General features: G+C 45.6%; 1 protein-coding gene across 2 annotated transcripts in view; it reads left to right on the forward strand.

Moving 5' to 3' along the window:
- ZER1 (zyg-11 related cell cycle regulator) overlaps positions 1 to 16,257 on the forward strand; it is a 166,069-nt gene that overhangs the window by 97,887 nt on the left and 51,925 nt on the right. For both annotated transcript variants that reach the window (XM_030207904.1, XM_030207903.1), the window contains exons 11-12: positions 9,204 to 9,323; positions 9,490 to 9,605. In XM_030207904.1, the coding sequence (XP_030063764.1) occupies positions 9,204 to 9,323; positions 9,490 to 9,605 (236 nt within the window). The remainder of the gene's footprint in view (positions 1 to 9,203; positions 9,324 to 9,489; positions 9,606 to 16,257) is intronic.

Raw genomic sequence — 16,257 nt, forward strand, 5'->3', positions numbered from 1 at the left:
GTACCTCCAGAGGACGGTTGCAGGGAGCCCGTCGGTACCGCCCGGGCAAGTCGGGCTCCTCTGCCCCCTCTTCCTTCAAGAGGAATTTCTCCCCCAAGCAGCATTCCTTTCGCAGAGACCGCCGTCCCGGAGGTGCTCCCTCCGGTCCTCCCCCAGGGTCTCGTACCCAATGACGGGGTCTTGGTCCACGCCCCAGTGCAGATTGGAGGACGGCTGTCCTCGTTTCTGGGCGAGTGGACCACAATAACTTCAGACGCGTGGGTGCTGGAAGTCATCAGAGACGGCTACAACTAGAGTTCTGCCGACCCTTAAAAGACGGGTTTGTACTCTCTCCCTGCAAGTCTCCGGTCAAAGCTGTGGCAGTGCAGCAGACCTTGGACAATCTGATCCGCCTGGGCGCGGTCGTTCCGGTGCCAGAAAGTCAGCTTGGCAAGGGACGTTACTCCATTTACTTTGTGGTACCAAAGAAAGGAGGTTCTGTCCGGCCTATCCTCGACCTCAAAGGGGTCAATCGGGCCTTGAAAGTGCGGCACTTTCGCATGGAGACTCTCCGCTCTGTTATAGCGGCAGTGAAGGCAGGAGAGTTCCTGGCATCCTTGGACATCAAGGAAGCGTACCTGCATATTCCCATCTGGCCTCCTCATCAACGCTTTCTGCGTTTTGCAGTCCTGGGACGACACTTCCAGTTCAGAGCCCTCCCTTTCGGGTTGGCTACTGCTCCGCGGACCTTTTCCAAAGTAATGGTGGTCATCGCGGCCTTCCTACGAAAGGAAGGGGTACAAGTCCATCCTTATCTGGACGACTGGTTGATCCGAGCCCCCTCTTATGCAGAGTGCGGCAAAGCTGTGGACCGGGTAGTTGCTCTTTGGAGCTCCCTGGGATGGATCATCAACTGGGAGAAGAGCCAGCTGCGCCCGACTCAGTTCCTGGAGTACCTGGGAGTTCGATTCGACACCCAAGTGGGCAGAGTGTTCCTGCCAGACAATCGGATTGTCAAACTTCAGGCTCAGGTGGACCAGTTCCTAGTAGCCTCTCCCCTTCGGGCTTGGGACTATGTGCAGCTGTTGGGCTCTATGACGGCCACGATGGAAGTTGTGCCCTGGGCCAGGGCTCATATGAGACCGCTTCAACACTCTTTGCTGCAGCGCTGGACTCCGATGTCGGAGGATTATGCTGTGCGCCTTCCCTTGGACCCAGCAGTGCGCAAGGCGCTGAGCTGGTGGATGCAGACAGACAAGTTGTCTGCGGGAATGCCTCTGGTGACCCCAGAGTGGATTGTCGTCACGACGGACGCCTCGTTGTCGGGCTGGGGAGCCCACTGCTTGGGAAGGACAGCGCAGGGGCTCTGGTCTCCTGCAGAGGCAAAGTGGTCTATCAACCTCCTGGAACTCAGAGCCATTCGGTTGGCGTTTTGGAGTTCATCCCGGTACTGGTGTTGAAGCCTGTACGGGTCCTGTCGGACAATGCCACGGCTGTGGCCTATGTCAACCGCCAGGGAGGTACCAAGAGCGCCCCTCTAGCCAAGGAGGCTATGAATCTTTGCCAGTGGGCGGAAGTGAACCTGGAGCAGCTTTCAGCGGCCCACATTGCCGGAGTCATGAATGTCAAGGCGGACTTTCTCAGTCGCCATACCTTGGAGCCCGGAGAGTGGCAGCTATCTGCTCAGGCGTTCTTGGACATCACGAAGCGCTGGGGCCAGCCGAGCCTAGATCTGATGGCGTCATCGGCCAATTGCCAAGTGCCGCGCTTTTCAGCAGAGGACGGGACCCTCGATCCCTGGGAGTAGATGCTCTTCTCCAACAGTGGCCGACACAAGAGCTTCTCTATGTGTTCCCGCCCTGGCCCATGTTGGGCAGGGTGCTAGACCGGGTGGCAAAGCATCCCGGCAGGGTAATCCTGGTGGGTCCGGATTGGCCCAGGCGTCCCTGGTATGCGGACTTGATCAGGCTCTCAGTCGACGATCCTCTGCGGCTGCCAGTGGAGCAGGGCCTGTTACATCAGGGTCCCGTGGTGACGGAGGATCCCTCCCCCTTTGGTCTTACGGCCTGGCTATTGATCGGCCGCGTCTGAGAAAGAAGGGCTTCTCAGACAAGGTCATCGCCACTATGCTGAGAGCGAGGAAGCGCTCTACTTCTACTGCTTACGCCAGGGTTTGGCGTATCTTTGCAGCGTGGTGTGAAGCAGGCTCACTTTCTCCCTTCACTGCTCCAATTTCTCAGTGTTGGCGTTCCTGCAAGAAGGTCTGGAGAAAGGCCTGTCGCTCAGTTCCCTTAAAGTCCAGGTAGCGGCTCTGGCTTGCTTCAGGGGCCGCCTGAAGGGTGCTTCCCTGGCTTCGCAGCCAGATGTGGTGCGCTTTCTCAAGGGAGTTAATCACCTGCGCCCTCCTCTGCACTCAGTGGTGCCTGCGTGGAATCTCAATCTGGTACTAAGAGCATTGCAGAAGCCGCCTTTTGAACCCTTGTCGAGGGCATCTCTGAAAGACCTGACGTTGAAAGCAGTCTTTTTGGTGGCTATCACTTCAGCCAGAAGAGTTTCCGAGCTCCAGGCGCTCTCATGTCGAGAGCCTTTTCTGCAGTTCACTGAGGCAGGAGTGACTATTCGCACAGTGCCTTCCTTCCTGCCCAAGATTGTTTCTCGCTTCCATGTGAATCAGCAGCTCTGTCTCCCTTCCTTTCGTAGGGAGGACTACCCAGAGGAGTACTCTGCTCTTAAATATCTGGATGTGAGACGAGTCATCATCAGATACTTGGAAGTGACCAATGATTTCCGGAAATCGGATCATCTGTTTGTCCTGTTTGCAGGTCCTCGTAAGGGTCTGCAGGCTGCTAAGCCTACAGTGGCAAGATGGGTCAAGGAAGCCATTGCAGCGGCTTATGTGGCCGCGGGGAAGGTGCCGCCTATCCAGCTGAAGGCTCACTCCACGAGAGCTCAGGCGGCCTCGATGGCAGAGGCCGGATCCGTCTCCTTGGAAGAGATATGCAAGGCGGCAACTTGGGCTTCGGCTCATACATTCTCCAAGCATTACCGTTTGACTGTGGCTGCACGGGCGGAGGCCCGGTTTGGAGCTTCAGTGTTGAGGTCAGGGATTTCAATGTCCCGCCCTGGGTGAGTACTGCTTCGGTACATCCCACCAGTCTATGGATTGATCAGCTTGATGATATGGAAGGTAAAATTATGTATAATCATACCTGATAATTTCTTTCCATTAATCATAGCTGATCAATCCATAGCCCCTCCCAGATATCTGTACTGTTTTTATTCTGGTTGCATTTCAGGTTCAAGTTTAGTCTTCAGTTACTTCAGAAAGACTTCGTGTTCAAGTTTTTTCACTTGGATTCTTCAAGAGTTAAGACGAGTTAGTGTTACAGTGAGCTGCTGCATTCCTCTCCCCTCTGTTTTACGGGGCTGGATTGAGACTTAAAATTCTGCCGGCACTCCCTCCCGCTTCGTGCGGCTGTAGGGCAGCTTTGTACCCCTCCCGCTTCGGCGGTGTTAGGGTCAGTCAGCTCCTCCCGCGGTTGCGGTTGCAGGATAAGCCAGATCCCCCCGCATCGGCGGGTGTGGTGTCCCTCCCCCGCTCCGCGGGGATGAGCTGGACGGATTCCCCTCCCCCACTTGTGTGGGGATGAGCTGGGTTAATTCCCCTCCCCCGTTTCGGCGGTGGTGAGCTGGGCAGAGTGTCCCTTCGTGGGTGTAATTCTCTAAGTGCTGAGTCCTGCGGATGGAGCTTTGATATCGATATACTGAGGAGTTTCCGGCAGCACATGACCACATATAGGGAGGCAAAAGTTTGCTCTCTATCTCCACCTGCTGGTAGATGGACACAACCCACCAGTCTATGGATTGATCAGCTATGATTAATGGAAAGAAAATTATCAGGTATGATACATAATTTTACCTTACATCTGTTGGTAACATGGAAGGCTAGAGATTTGAAAATCTCACCCAACCATAAAAAAAAAACATTTTTTTGCTGTTTTGGGAGCCTTAATTGGAAACGCTTAACCCACAGGGTCGAGGATTGATTCTTAACAGCCTGTAAATGTTCACACAAAATTGGTGATTAATATTTTGGTATGTTTTATTAGTTTATTTCAATAAGATAGAGCCCTGGCCTTGTAGATCACTGCTATATATTTACTGATGCCTGTGTTTTGATGGAATAAAAGGATTGAAACGACAACCACAGAAGAACCAAAATCCTCCACACAGATAGGCACGCACAGCGGGGTTGACACGAAGGATGATGCAGAAAATACAAGTCCAGTGGATTCAAAAGTTCACATCAGGTGCTTTATTAAAGAACAAATGGACTCGACACGAGTCGTGTTTCGGCCATAGAGGCTTGCCTCAGGAGTCCCTAATCAATGTTAAGCAATTACATAAGGAAACTATCATAAAACACATTTAAAAAATATATATAAACCAAACATGAGACAGTTAAAAAACTCATAAACATGAATTCATAAGTCTATGTAAATATACCAATATAAAAACAGCTTAAGAACTATAACACACTGATTGAACACATAAATAAAACATTACATAAACCCTTGGATATAAAAAATATATTAAAACCATATATATAAAACAATATATATAAATGAGTACAACATAAACAGTAATATATTCATTACTAGATATGAGTAAAAAATGAGTCAAAGTAAATCGCTTACCAACAACATATTAACATGTAAATAAACCAACTAATAAGAGCTAGTAGCAGCAGAGACTATATGTGAAGAAAGGTTCAACATTACTCCTTTGGTTTGCTTATACATAAAGAACCATGTTAAGAAATTATTTCGCTGTACATATGAGACCAGTAAATGAGACTCTGCAGTCAGTGATAGCATCAGTGTGCAAGGGGGGAGTACCTTATTTCTTTGGATATCTTTATTTCTTTATTTATTTGTTACATTTGTATCCCACATTTTCCCACTTTTGCAGGCTCAATGTGGTTTATATATAACCGTTAACAGTGTTAGCTGATTACGGTTTGAACAAATACATAGTATGAATGAATACAAAGTGATATTGTGGTATAATGAGGTATATGTATGGTAGGAGACAGTTGGGGGGAACTTAGAGAGGGAAAGGAGGAAGAAAAGTTGGTTATGTTGTGTCACAGATAGCCGGTTATATCGCTTGATATAACTAGCTATCTGTAAGCCACTAAGGAGCGCTATTCAGTGACGGATAGCCGCTTAAGTGCCATTTTCATTTGAATATCGGCGGTAATATTTTTAGAGTGGGATTACTGCATGCTGATTGGGACACTACCATGGGACACCTCAGCACATCCCGTGGCAATGCTTTTTGGCACATGTAGGCATGCGCTAGTACCTACCGTAGATTAGTAAAAGGGCCTCAGAGTTTTTGAGCTACTTGCAATGATTTCAAAGCAGATGATGGAAGACCAATACCTAGAACATTACAATAATCAAAATATGGCAGGACAAAACTCTGTAGCATCATATGAAAATTTGCTGATGACAAAAGATCTCTCATTCTGTGAAGTAACCGCAATTTAAAGAAAACAGTTTTGATGGCATACTTCAAACGGCTCCGTAAAGACAAAGAAGAATCAAGTAATACACCTAGGTATCAAATTTCTGTAAGCATTGGTATATTACAATGGTCAAGTGATAAACTAGTGGGGCAGTTATCACAGTTAATTCTAGACAGAAACAAAACATTCAAATCTGTGTTTTATGAAGTTAGGGAAACATTATCAGTTTCAGGCTCTTCCTTTTGGACTAGCCATGGCCCTTCACACTTTTTTGAATAGGATAGTAATAATATCAGCAGTGCTTTCCAAATAAGGCATCGTGGTTCATCCATATTTAAACAATTGGTCATACGAGCCAAGACAGAAAGCGGGCAAACCACATCTCAAGTGACTCAGTTGCTGCAGTTTCTCAGTTGAGTGGTGAACTTCAAGAAAAGCAAGTTGGTTTCTTCTCAGTGTATCAAGTACCTAGGGGCTTGATTCAACACAAGGAATGGAAACGTTTTCCTCTCTAAGCAATGAGCATAGAAAATCCAGACTTAGATCTGGGACCTGTTGGTGAGAAAAACTCCATGGGCATGGGATTACATGCAGGCTTAAGGTTCCATGATTATGGCCATAGAATTTGTTCCATGAGCTTGGGCACATATACACCTCTTCAGCAGTCTTTTCTGTATCAGTGGTCAGGACAGTCAAAGAGTTACGAATACCACCTCCCGTAGATACCGGTGGCACAAGTCAACATGAAGTGGTGGCTGATTTGTCAAAATCTGAAAAAGGGATTAGATTTGGAAGTCATAGCAACAACAGACACTAGCTTGAGTGGCTGGGGAGCACATTATCAGAGCCAGGTAGTGCAAGGGAGATGGTTAATATCAGAGGCAGTCTGGTACATCAGTTGCTTGGAAACTAACTATTTGGAAGGCTTTGCAGTCCTTCAGTACTCTAGTTCAGGACAAGATCATTAGAATATTCTCCTACAGTGCAGTGGTATATGTCAACTAGACGGGTTACAAGGGGCATGGCAGTAATTCATGAGACTGCCCTTCTACTCTGCTGGACAAAAGCTCATCTTTAGGTTCTGTCAGCACCCACATCTCTAGTGATAAAGCAGCTTTTCTGAGCAAACATGCTCTAGATTTGGGAGAATATGGGCTAATGGAAGAAGCCTTCACTCTTTTATTAAAAAAAAAAAAAAAGTAGGGAACTCTGACCTTGAATTTATTGGTGATAATGGAGAATGCAAGGTATCGTCTCAGTCAATGGAAAGAATAAAGATAGTCTGGTCTGGATGCCCTGCTTCAACTTTGGTCCCAATCAGGAGTTCTCTAGGTCAAGCACTGCAAAAGATAGTATCTCATTCCAGCCCAGAGAGCCATGGTATGTGGAACTGCTTCACCTTAAAGGTGGTCGCAATGGAAGAAGACCTGTCTCACCTTTGTCTTACGGGTTGGCCCTTGAAAGGCCATGTTTGAGGCTGCACAGAGGAGGATATAATAACCTTTCTTCAAGCATATGTCTGATTATGGAGGATCTTCAAAGCATGGTGCTTGAAGAGAGTAGTTTCTTCAGTCAATGTTTCAATTGTGCTCATTCTGTCTTTTTTGCCAGAGAGTCTCAAAAAAAGAAATAGCAGTTCATTTGTTGAAGTGGTAGTGCTAGCATGTTTTAGAGGGTGTCCAGAGGGGGGCACCTTTAGCCTCCCAGCTTTATGTAGCTTGCTTCTTAAAAGGAGCTTCTCATCTTAAAACCTCATATATGCTCTTCCTTTCTAGCATGGAACCTTAATCTGGTGCTTCTTGTTTTGGGACTTTTACCCTTTTGAGCCACTAAAGAAAGTAACCCTGAAGGATCTTTGGCTGAAGACGACGGTTCTCCTAGTTGCTGTTTGTTTGGCAAGATGGTTATCGAAGTTGCAAGTGGTTTCCTATCTAGAACCATTCTTACATTATACAGGAGTGGGGGTTTCTATCTCAATGGTTGGTTCTTTTTTTCCAAAAGTAGTTTGAGTTTTTCATGTCTATCAGGTGGTGGTGTTTACATCATTTAGGCAAGAGAACTGTGAGGAGGAGTTTTATCTTCTCCATCTTCTGGATGTTTGGTAAGCCGTTACGTATTGTTTAGACTTAACCAGTAAATTTCAAAAGTTAAGACAGGTTATTAGTACTTTTTGGTAGAGCTCTACCCTCATCTCCCCTTACATTCCTACCTGTAACCTCCGTTCTCAAGACAAATCCCTCCTGTCAGTACCCTTCTCCACCACCGCCAATTCCAGGCTCCGCCCTTTCTGCCTTGCCTCACCCCCATGCCTGGAATAAACTCCCTGAGCCCATACGCCAGGCCCCTTCCCTGCCCATCTTCAAAGCCTTGCTCAAAGCCCACCTCTTCAATGTCGCCTTCGGCACCTAACCATCATACCTCTATTCATGAAACCTGGACTGCCCCTACTTGACATTTCGCCCTTTAGATTGTAAGCTCCTTGGAGCAGGGACTGTCCTTTATGTCAATTTATGTTTTTTTTTTTAATCTTTATTTATCATTTTAATATGAAATACACAAAGAATAACTCTTTGATAAGATACACCAATCTAGTAAAATATTCTAACTTAATAGATAAATTTTACAAACAGAAATATATATTCAGTTGGTTATTATAGTCCACAAATTGAGGGATTCAAGATATGTCACTTTATGTTAATCTGTACAGCGCTGCGTAACCCTAGTAGCGCTCTAGAAATGTTAAGTAGTAGTAGTAGTAGTAGTAGCCAAGAAGGGTGAAGTGGCTTCAAAAGCCACCATTGTGCACTAGTTTAAGGAAGCAATCTTGTCCTCATCATAACCAGGCAACTTCTTAGGCAGAGTTGCATGCTGTGTCTATGGCAGATATTTGTAGAGCTGCAATTTGGTCATCTTTTCATACTTCTCTAAGCACCATCAACTGGTTGTTTTTGCCAGGGAAGAATTAGCATTTGTTGCAGGAGTGCTTAGAGCAGAAGGTTTAGCGGTGTTTTGATGCATACACAAAAATGCTGGTTATTTCCTTAATATTAAATTGTGGTTCCATCAACTTTTTTAAGTTCAAATACAGCAAAATCTGAAAAATGAGTGGAGAAAAAGACCTTAATCAGTTAGCTTTATCTTAGACCAATTCTGATCTCTGACATTAATCTTATCATTGGTCAGAATAAAGCTCCATTATGAGCCCAATATTTAGACTGCGGGAATTAGCCCGGCTAACTCCTGTGGTCGGTGCTGAGCCTGGATATTCAATGCCAGGTCGTTTCCGGTGACCAGCATTGAATATCCAGTTTATTTTTGGCCTGGCATTCACGTAGCCAAATATAGCTGCCAAACTGACACCAAAAATCGGCAGAGAGCTGGTTATCTCATGGAATATAACTGGCTAACCACAAATTTTCAGCGGGTCATGGCCAGCCAGGTCCCACTGAAAATTTGTGGATAGCCGGTTATAGAGCATTTAAGCATTTTAACTAGCCACGTGCCGATCCTGGCTGGTTAAATGCTTTTCAATATCAAGGGGTATATTTTTCATTGAAAAATTCCATTAATTATATATACTTAAAACAATAAGTTAGTGGTATCCATTCCTTGGCACCTTCAAGCTGTATATCTAGTGTCTGAAATGCTTTCTGTCTCTCTCTCTCTCTCTCTCTCTCTCTTTCTCGCACAGTGTGATCAAGTTATGGAGTTTTCCTGGAGTGCTCTGTGGAACATTACAGATGAGACTCCAGATAACTGTGAGATGTTCCTTGGCTACAATGGAATGAAACTCTTCCTGGATTGCCTGAAAGTAACTGTTCAGTACATTACCTACGAGTTTAATCCCTCTCTGTCTCTGCCTGCAGGACAGAGCTGGGGACTTTGTGATTCTGGTCTGATGTTTCCTCTTATAGGATCCTGGTCCTAGCCAGGGCTTTTTGTTTCCACATTCACAGATGCTGGTTAATGTTTTTCAGGAATTTCCTGAGAAGCAGGAACTCCATCGTAATATGCTGGGGCTGCTGGGAAATGTAGCAGAGGTGAGATGGCTCCGCCCACAGCTGATGACATCACAGTTTATCAGTGTTTTCAGGTAGGTCTGCAGCAGAGTCTGGGACAGTAACGTGACTGGAAGCCAGCCTGTTTAGTTGCAGGTCATTCCTCTCAGATAAATACTATGAGCATCTGTCTCTCATGGCCTCGTTTCTAGAATAACTTAAAAATAAAAACAGTGTATGGAAATAGGTATCATAAGTATTTCCCAAAATAAATGGGGTTGCAGACATTTGTATAGAATAAGTGAGCTGAAGGTGAGTGCAATCTGAGTTTTGAAAATATCAGGTGAAAAATATTGCAGTCAAGTTAAAGATTTCTCTGTGGACAAGCTGATCGAATCGTCCATGTGACAGGTGACATCATGCAATGAAATCAAGTCCTGAACTGCTTTCCTATAGCCCAGAAAAGCCTAGACATTTTCTAAGCATGTGCAGCAGTTCCACTGCACTTAACAACATAAGAATAACCATACTGGGTCAGACCAATGGTCCATCTAGCCCAGTATTCTACTTCCAACAGTGGCTAATTCAGGTCACAAGTACCAGACAGAATCCCAGATAGTAGCAAGATTCATGCTACTGGTCCCAGCAACAAGCAGTGGCTTTCCCCATGTGTACCTCAATAACAGATTATGGACTCTTCCTTCTGGAACTTATCCAAACCTTTTTTAAAGCAAGATATACTAACCGCTGATACCACATCCTCTGGCAACAAGTTCCAGGGATTAACTATTTGTTGAGTGACAGTGAGGCTCATTTTCAAAGCACTTAGCCTCCCAAAGTTCCATAGAAACCTATGGAACTTAGCCTCCCAAAGTGCTTTGAAAATATGCCTCAATGTATTTCCTCCTGTTCATTTGAAAAGTGATACCATTTAACTTCCTTGAGTGTCCCCTAGTCTTTGTACTTTTTGAAAGAGTAAAAAATTGATTTACGTTTACCCATTCTACACCACTCACAGACTTATTTTCGAAAGAGAAGGGTGCCCATCTTTCGACACAAATCAGGAGATGGGCATCCTTCTCTCAGGGTCGCCCAAATCGGCATAATTGAAAGCCGATTTTGGGCGTCCCCAACTGCTTCCCATCGCAGGGACGACCAAAGTTCCCAGGGGCATGTCGGAGGCGTAGCGAAGGCGGGACTGGGGCGTGCCTAACATATGGGCGTCCTCGAGCGATAATGGAAAAAAGAAGGGCGTCCCTGTCGAGTACTTGGCCAACTTTACTTGGTCCATTTTTTTCTTACTACCAAGCCTCAAAAAGGTGCCCAAACTGACCAGATGACCACTGGAGGGAATCAGGGATGACCTCCCCTGACTCCCCCAGTGGTGACTAACCCCCTCCCACCCTGAAAAAAAACACTTTAAAAACTTTTTTTGCCAGCCTCAAATATCATATTCAGGTCCATCGCAGCAGTATGCAGGTCCCTGGAGGGGGAGGTGTGTGTGTGTGTGTCAGTGGAGGCATAGCGAAGGCGTGGACGTCCTTCTTTCAAATATTTTGAACGTCCTGAACTGCCCCTCCCCCCCTCCCCCCCCCCCCCCCCCCCCCCCCACAGGGACGGCAAAATTTCAAGGGAGTGGAGTAGAGGAGTAGCCTAGTGGTTAGAGCACTGGTCATGCAATCCAGAGGTGGCCGGTTCAAATCCCACTGCTGCTACTTGTGATCGAAAATCCAAATAAATAAATAAATAAAGGGGGTGTCGGAGGCATAGCAAAGGCATGGACGTCCTTCTCACAGAACATTACACATTTTGGACGTCCTCAACTGCCCGTCGCAGGGACGGAGGCATAGCGAAGGCGCCTAACACTTGGGCGTCCTTCACCCATACTCAAAAAAAAAAAGACATCCCTGACGAGCACTTGGACATTTTCACCTGGACTTGTGTTTTTTTAAGGTTGTAGATGGCTATTATACACGCAGCTTGTCTGCATGTATGAAGTAGAGAGTTGCACGGGGACAGAAATCCTACCCATCCCCGCCCGTCCCTGCTGGAATCTTACCCGTCCCCACCCATCCCCGCTGGAATCTTACCCATCCCCACCCATCCCCGCAAAAATTTAAACCGTCCCCACCCGTCCCCGCAAGAATTTAACCCATCCCCACCCATCCCCGTAAGAATTTAATAGTACATAAAAGAAAGTTCCAGTCAGCTCCCTTTCTGGATTTGAGCCACAGCACTGTAGGCAAGGAAGGAACGGAAGTTGGAACTTGGAACACTCTGGTGCGCACATGTAAGATTTGTCTCTGATTCACTGGCAGTGTGTGCTGAAAGGTCGCCACATGCACGCGCCAGTAGGTCAGGTGACATCTGATTCTCGTGCCTGTGTCAGAGCTGAGGTCTGTGCACCAGCCTGGGAGCAAAGAGGATTAATAGTAACATAGTAAGTGACAGCAAATAGACCTGAACGGTCCATCCACTCTGCCCAATAGTCACACTCATGATCAATTCATCATTAAATCAACGAGTGTGATATTATATACTTGATTATGGTCTTTCTTTCGTGTTTCTGGAACAAAGACCACAGGAGTCTATCTGGCCCCATCCTTATGTTCCAACTGCTGGAGTTGCCATCAAAGCCCACTCCAGCCTATTCATGTTCTCATTTGTGGAACACAGACCGTAAAAGTCTGTCCAGCACTGTCCTCATGTTCCAGCCACTGAAGTTGCTGTCTAAGCCCTTTCCAGCCCATCTTACACCAGATTGCCATGTATGAGACACAGAACATACAAGTCTGTCAGGTATCAGCTCTAGTTCATCACAGCCAGAGTCGCCATCTAAGTGTCACTTGAGATATCCACCCACATGCAGCCATTTAAAGTTAGCTTTTATATAACTTCCATTTTCTAATTAGAGATCCTCTGTGTTCATCCCACGCCTTTTTGAATTCCGTCATCATTTGTGACTCTACCACCTCCTTAATGGAAGACTTTCCACATTTATGCTGTTAAAGCAAGGAAGAAGAGGAGGAGGAGACAGCACTCAAATAAATTGGTATTCGGTAGATGAGAGGCTAGTGCAGGTGCAGCTTACACTTCCACGGGAACCCCGCAGAACTGCTTCCATCCCCGCGGGAACCCCGCAGAACCGCTTCCGTCCCCGCGGGAACCCCGCAGAACCGCTTCCATCCCCGCGGGAACCCCGCAGGAACTGCCTCCGTCCCCGCAGGAATCCCGCGGGTTCCGCGGGATTCCCGCGGGGACGGAAGCCGTGCAGCTCTCTAGTATGAAGCCGTCTTTGGCATGCGCAGAGCAGCCACGCATAACGCCTGGCTGCTCTGCACTGGCTTCCCCTCCTTAGGAAGTAAATCGTGTGCAAATGAGCTAACAACGAGCAGCTCATTTGCATGCAATTTCCTTCATGCATGCCTTTTCGTTTCCGAATCGCTAAGGGATCAATAAGGGAAGGGCTTTTTCCGTTCAGTTAGTGCATCAGTTAGTCCACTGCAGTGCCCCCTAGGGTGCCCGGTTGGTATCCTGGCATGTCAGGGGGATCAGTGCAGTACGAATGCTGGTTCCTCCCACAACCAAATGAGTTGGATTTGATCGTTTTTGAGATGGGTGTCCTCGGTTTCCATTATCACCGAAAACCGGGTACGACCATCTCTAAGGTCGACCCTCTCAACATTTATGTCGACCATCTCTAAAGTCGACCTAAATGTTGAGATTTGGGCATCCCCTACCGTATTATCGAAACGAAAGATGGACGCCCATCTTGTTTCGATAATACGGATTTCCCCGCCTCTTCGCGGGGGTTACTGCGAGGACGCCGTCAGGAAAACCTGGGCGCCCCGTTCGATTATGCCCCTCTCAGTATTTTGTGGACCTCTATCATCCATCTCTTTTGCAAGCTGAAGAATCATAACCTCTTAATCCTTTACTCATATGAGAGGAGTTCCATCCCCTTAATTACTTTGGTCACCCTTCTTTGAAACTTTTCTAATTCTGCTATATCTTTTTTAAGATACAGTGACCAGAATTGCACCATGGTCGCACCACTGAGCAATACAGAGACATTATAATATTCTTTATCTTTCCATCCCTTGCCTAATTATTTCTAGCATTCTGTTTGCTTTTTTGACCACTGCCACACACTGGGCAGAAGATTGGATTAGTCTTCCCAATGTGCGTCACTTTGCACTTGTCCACATTAAATCTCATCTTCCATTTGGATGCCCAGTCTTCCAACTTCCTAAGGTCCTCCTGCAATTTTTCACAATCCACATTTAACAACTTTTAATAATTTTGTGTCATCTACAAATTTAATCACCTCACTTGTTCCCATTTCCAGGTCATTAATAAATATGCTAAATAGCACCAGTCCCAGAACAGATCCTTGAGGCATTCCACTGTTCACCTTCCTCCACTGAGAGAATTGGCCATTTAACTCTATCCTCTGTTTTCTATCCATCAACCGATCCTAATCCACTACAGTACATCGCCTCCTATCCCATAGGTTTTTAATTTTCTCAGGAGTCTCTCATTAGGCATCTTGTCAAACGCTTTCTGAAAATCTAGATACACTACATCAACTGGCTCACCTTTATCCACTGTTTATTCACACCTTCAAAGAAATTAAGCAAAGTGGTGAGGCAAGACTTTCCTTGGCAGAATCCATGTTGACTCTGTCCCATTAAACCATGTTTGTCTATGTGCTTAGTGATTTTATTCTTTGTAATAGTTTCCATAATTTTGCCCGGCACTAACATCAGGCTTACCAGTCTTTAATTTCCCAGATCACCCTTGGATCCCTTTTTAAAAATAGGCATTACATTGATCATCCTCCAATTTTCAAGTAGTATGGTTGATTTTAGTGACAGGTTACAGATCACTAACAGCAGGTCTGCAATTTAATATTTGAGTTCTTTCAGTACCCTGGGGTGTATACCATCTGATCCAGGTGATTTAGTACTATTTAATTTTTTCTGATTTGGCTTGTACATCTTCCAGGTTCACCGAGATTTCTGTCAGTTTCTCTGCATCTTACATCTTCAGTAAAAACCGAGGCAAAGAATTCATTCAGCCTCTTCTATGGCCCTGTCCTCCCTGAGTGCCCGTGTTACCACTTGATGATCTAATGGTTTCACAGATTCCCTCACAGGCTTCTGCTTCTGATTGATTTTGGTGCTGAATCTGAAACCAAAATTCAGTTGGCCTCCAGATCCAGCTAAATATCTTGACACTTTCATATGCATCCAGTAGCTTGGGAGAATTGAGAGTGGTTGCTTATTTAAAATAAGGATTCTCTCCATGGACAGCAGGATAAGTTAGTCACACAGGCTTGCCCACCTCCCCTTACCAATTGAAACTACTTTCAGCTCTACACAAGACTGAGGCGCAGCAGAAATGGTCTGACAAATGGGAACGCCCATACATGCTCAGAAATCATTCTCTGATTTTCTGAGCTCGACATCACTGGATGACATCATCTGTAATGTGACTAACTTATCCCGTTGTCCCTGGAGAACTCGCATTGCAGATAAGAAACTTCACTTTCTCACATCAGATGTTTTCAATTTGTGAATATTAATATTTGAGTTCAACACAGAATTTTTCCTCCCATGAAAAATTGCCATGTCCCTGCAATAAATTGCATGAGTCTGCTACATATTGGAGATTAAATTATCACTAAACCCCACTGCAGTTCTGGTTTGCCATTTGTTGGAGGATTGCCCACCATGAGAGGTGGTATTATATTAGTCACTTGGATGTTGGTTGCCATCAGCTGTAAAGTAGACTAGCACTAGAGATTATCTAGTGCTCTCTCCAGAAGCTTTTAGTTCCAGTTGTTATGGGATATATACACAATGGAGCTCATAACATTTATTGTAAACAAATTGAAGATTATTATTATTATGTAACTCTATTCATTTCTTTTTTTTATGTTTGTATTGTAAGCCACATTGAACCTAAGTTCCACTTGGGCTAATGTGGGCTAGAAATGCCATAAATAAATAAATAAGATTTGAGAACTTTTTTTATTTTTATAATTCACTTTCTATTAAAGTTTGTTTATAACAACACATCAAAAAGAATATCTTCTTATCCAATTATTGAAACTGAAAAAAACAATCATTAAAACTAGAACAATAACAATCCGAAAGGAAACTGCAACAAAGCCCTCTCTTCAAAATATCGTTCCCTATCAACAAGCCGATCAATCCATAGACTGGTGAGTTGTGTCCATCTACCAGCAGGTGGAGATAGAGAGCAATCTTTTGCCTCCCTATATGTGGGCATGTGCTGCTGGAAATTCCCCAGTATGTTCTCTATCTCAGCAGGTGTGTGGTCACACAGCAGCAGCTCTGGCTAGGTCTCCAAGCCTAATTGTTTAGGTTTTGTTGAGTACCTGGGGTTGAGGGCTCTTCGTGAGCAAGTGCAAACCTGGTGGTGCCAGGTCCCTCCTTTTCTCCCCCCTCCCGCTGGCTCCGTTAAAAAAAAAAAAAAATTTTTTTTTAAAAAAAAACGTTCAAAAAGGACGTCCATTTGCAGCTGCTCACTGGAACAAGTCGTCGCTGCTCGGAGCAAGAAGCAGGTAATTTTTACCTTTTACTAGCGGGCAGGGGTTTCCCTCGAACGGTCTCCACGTGGCTATGGCCGCGGATGGCAAGGGCGCGAAAAGACGCTCCCCGGAACGCGTTCGCGCGCCTAGGGGGGAAGTGGGGGGATTGAAGGTAGAGTCTTCCTTTT

This window comes from Microcaecilia unicolor, chromosome 6 (assembly GCF_901765095.1).
Source record: "Microcaecilia unicolor chromosome 6, aMicUni1.1, whole genome shotgun sequence".
Lineage (NCBI taxonomy): Eukaryota > Metazoa > Chordata > Amphibia > Gymnophiona > Siphonopidae > Microcaecilia > Microcaecilia unicolor.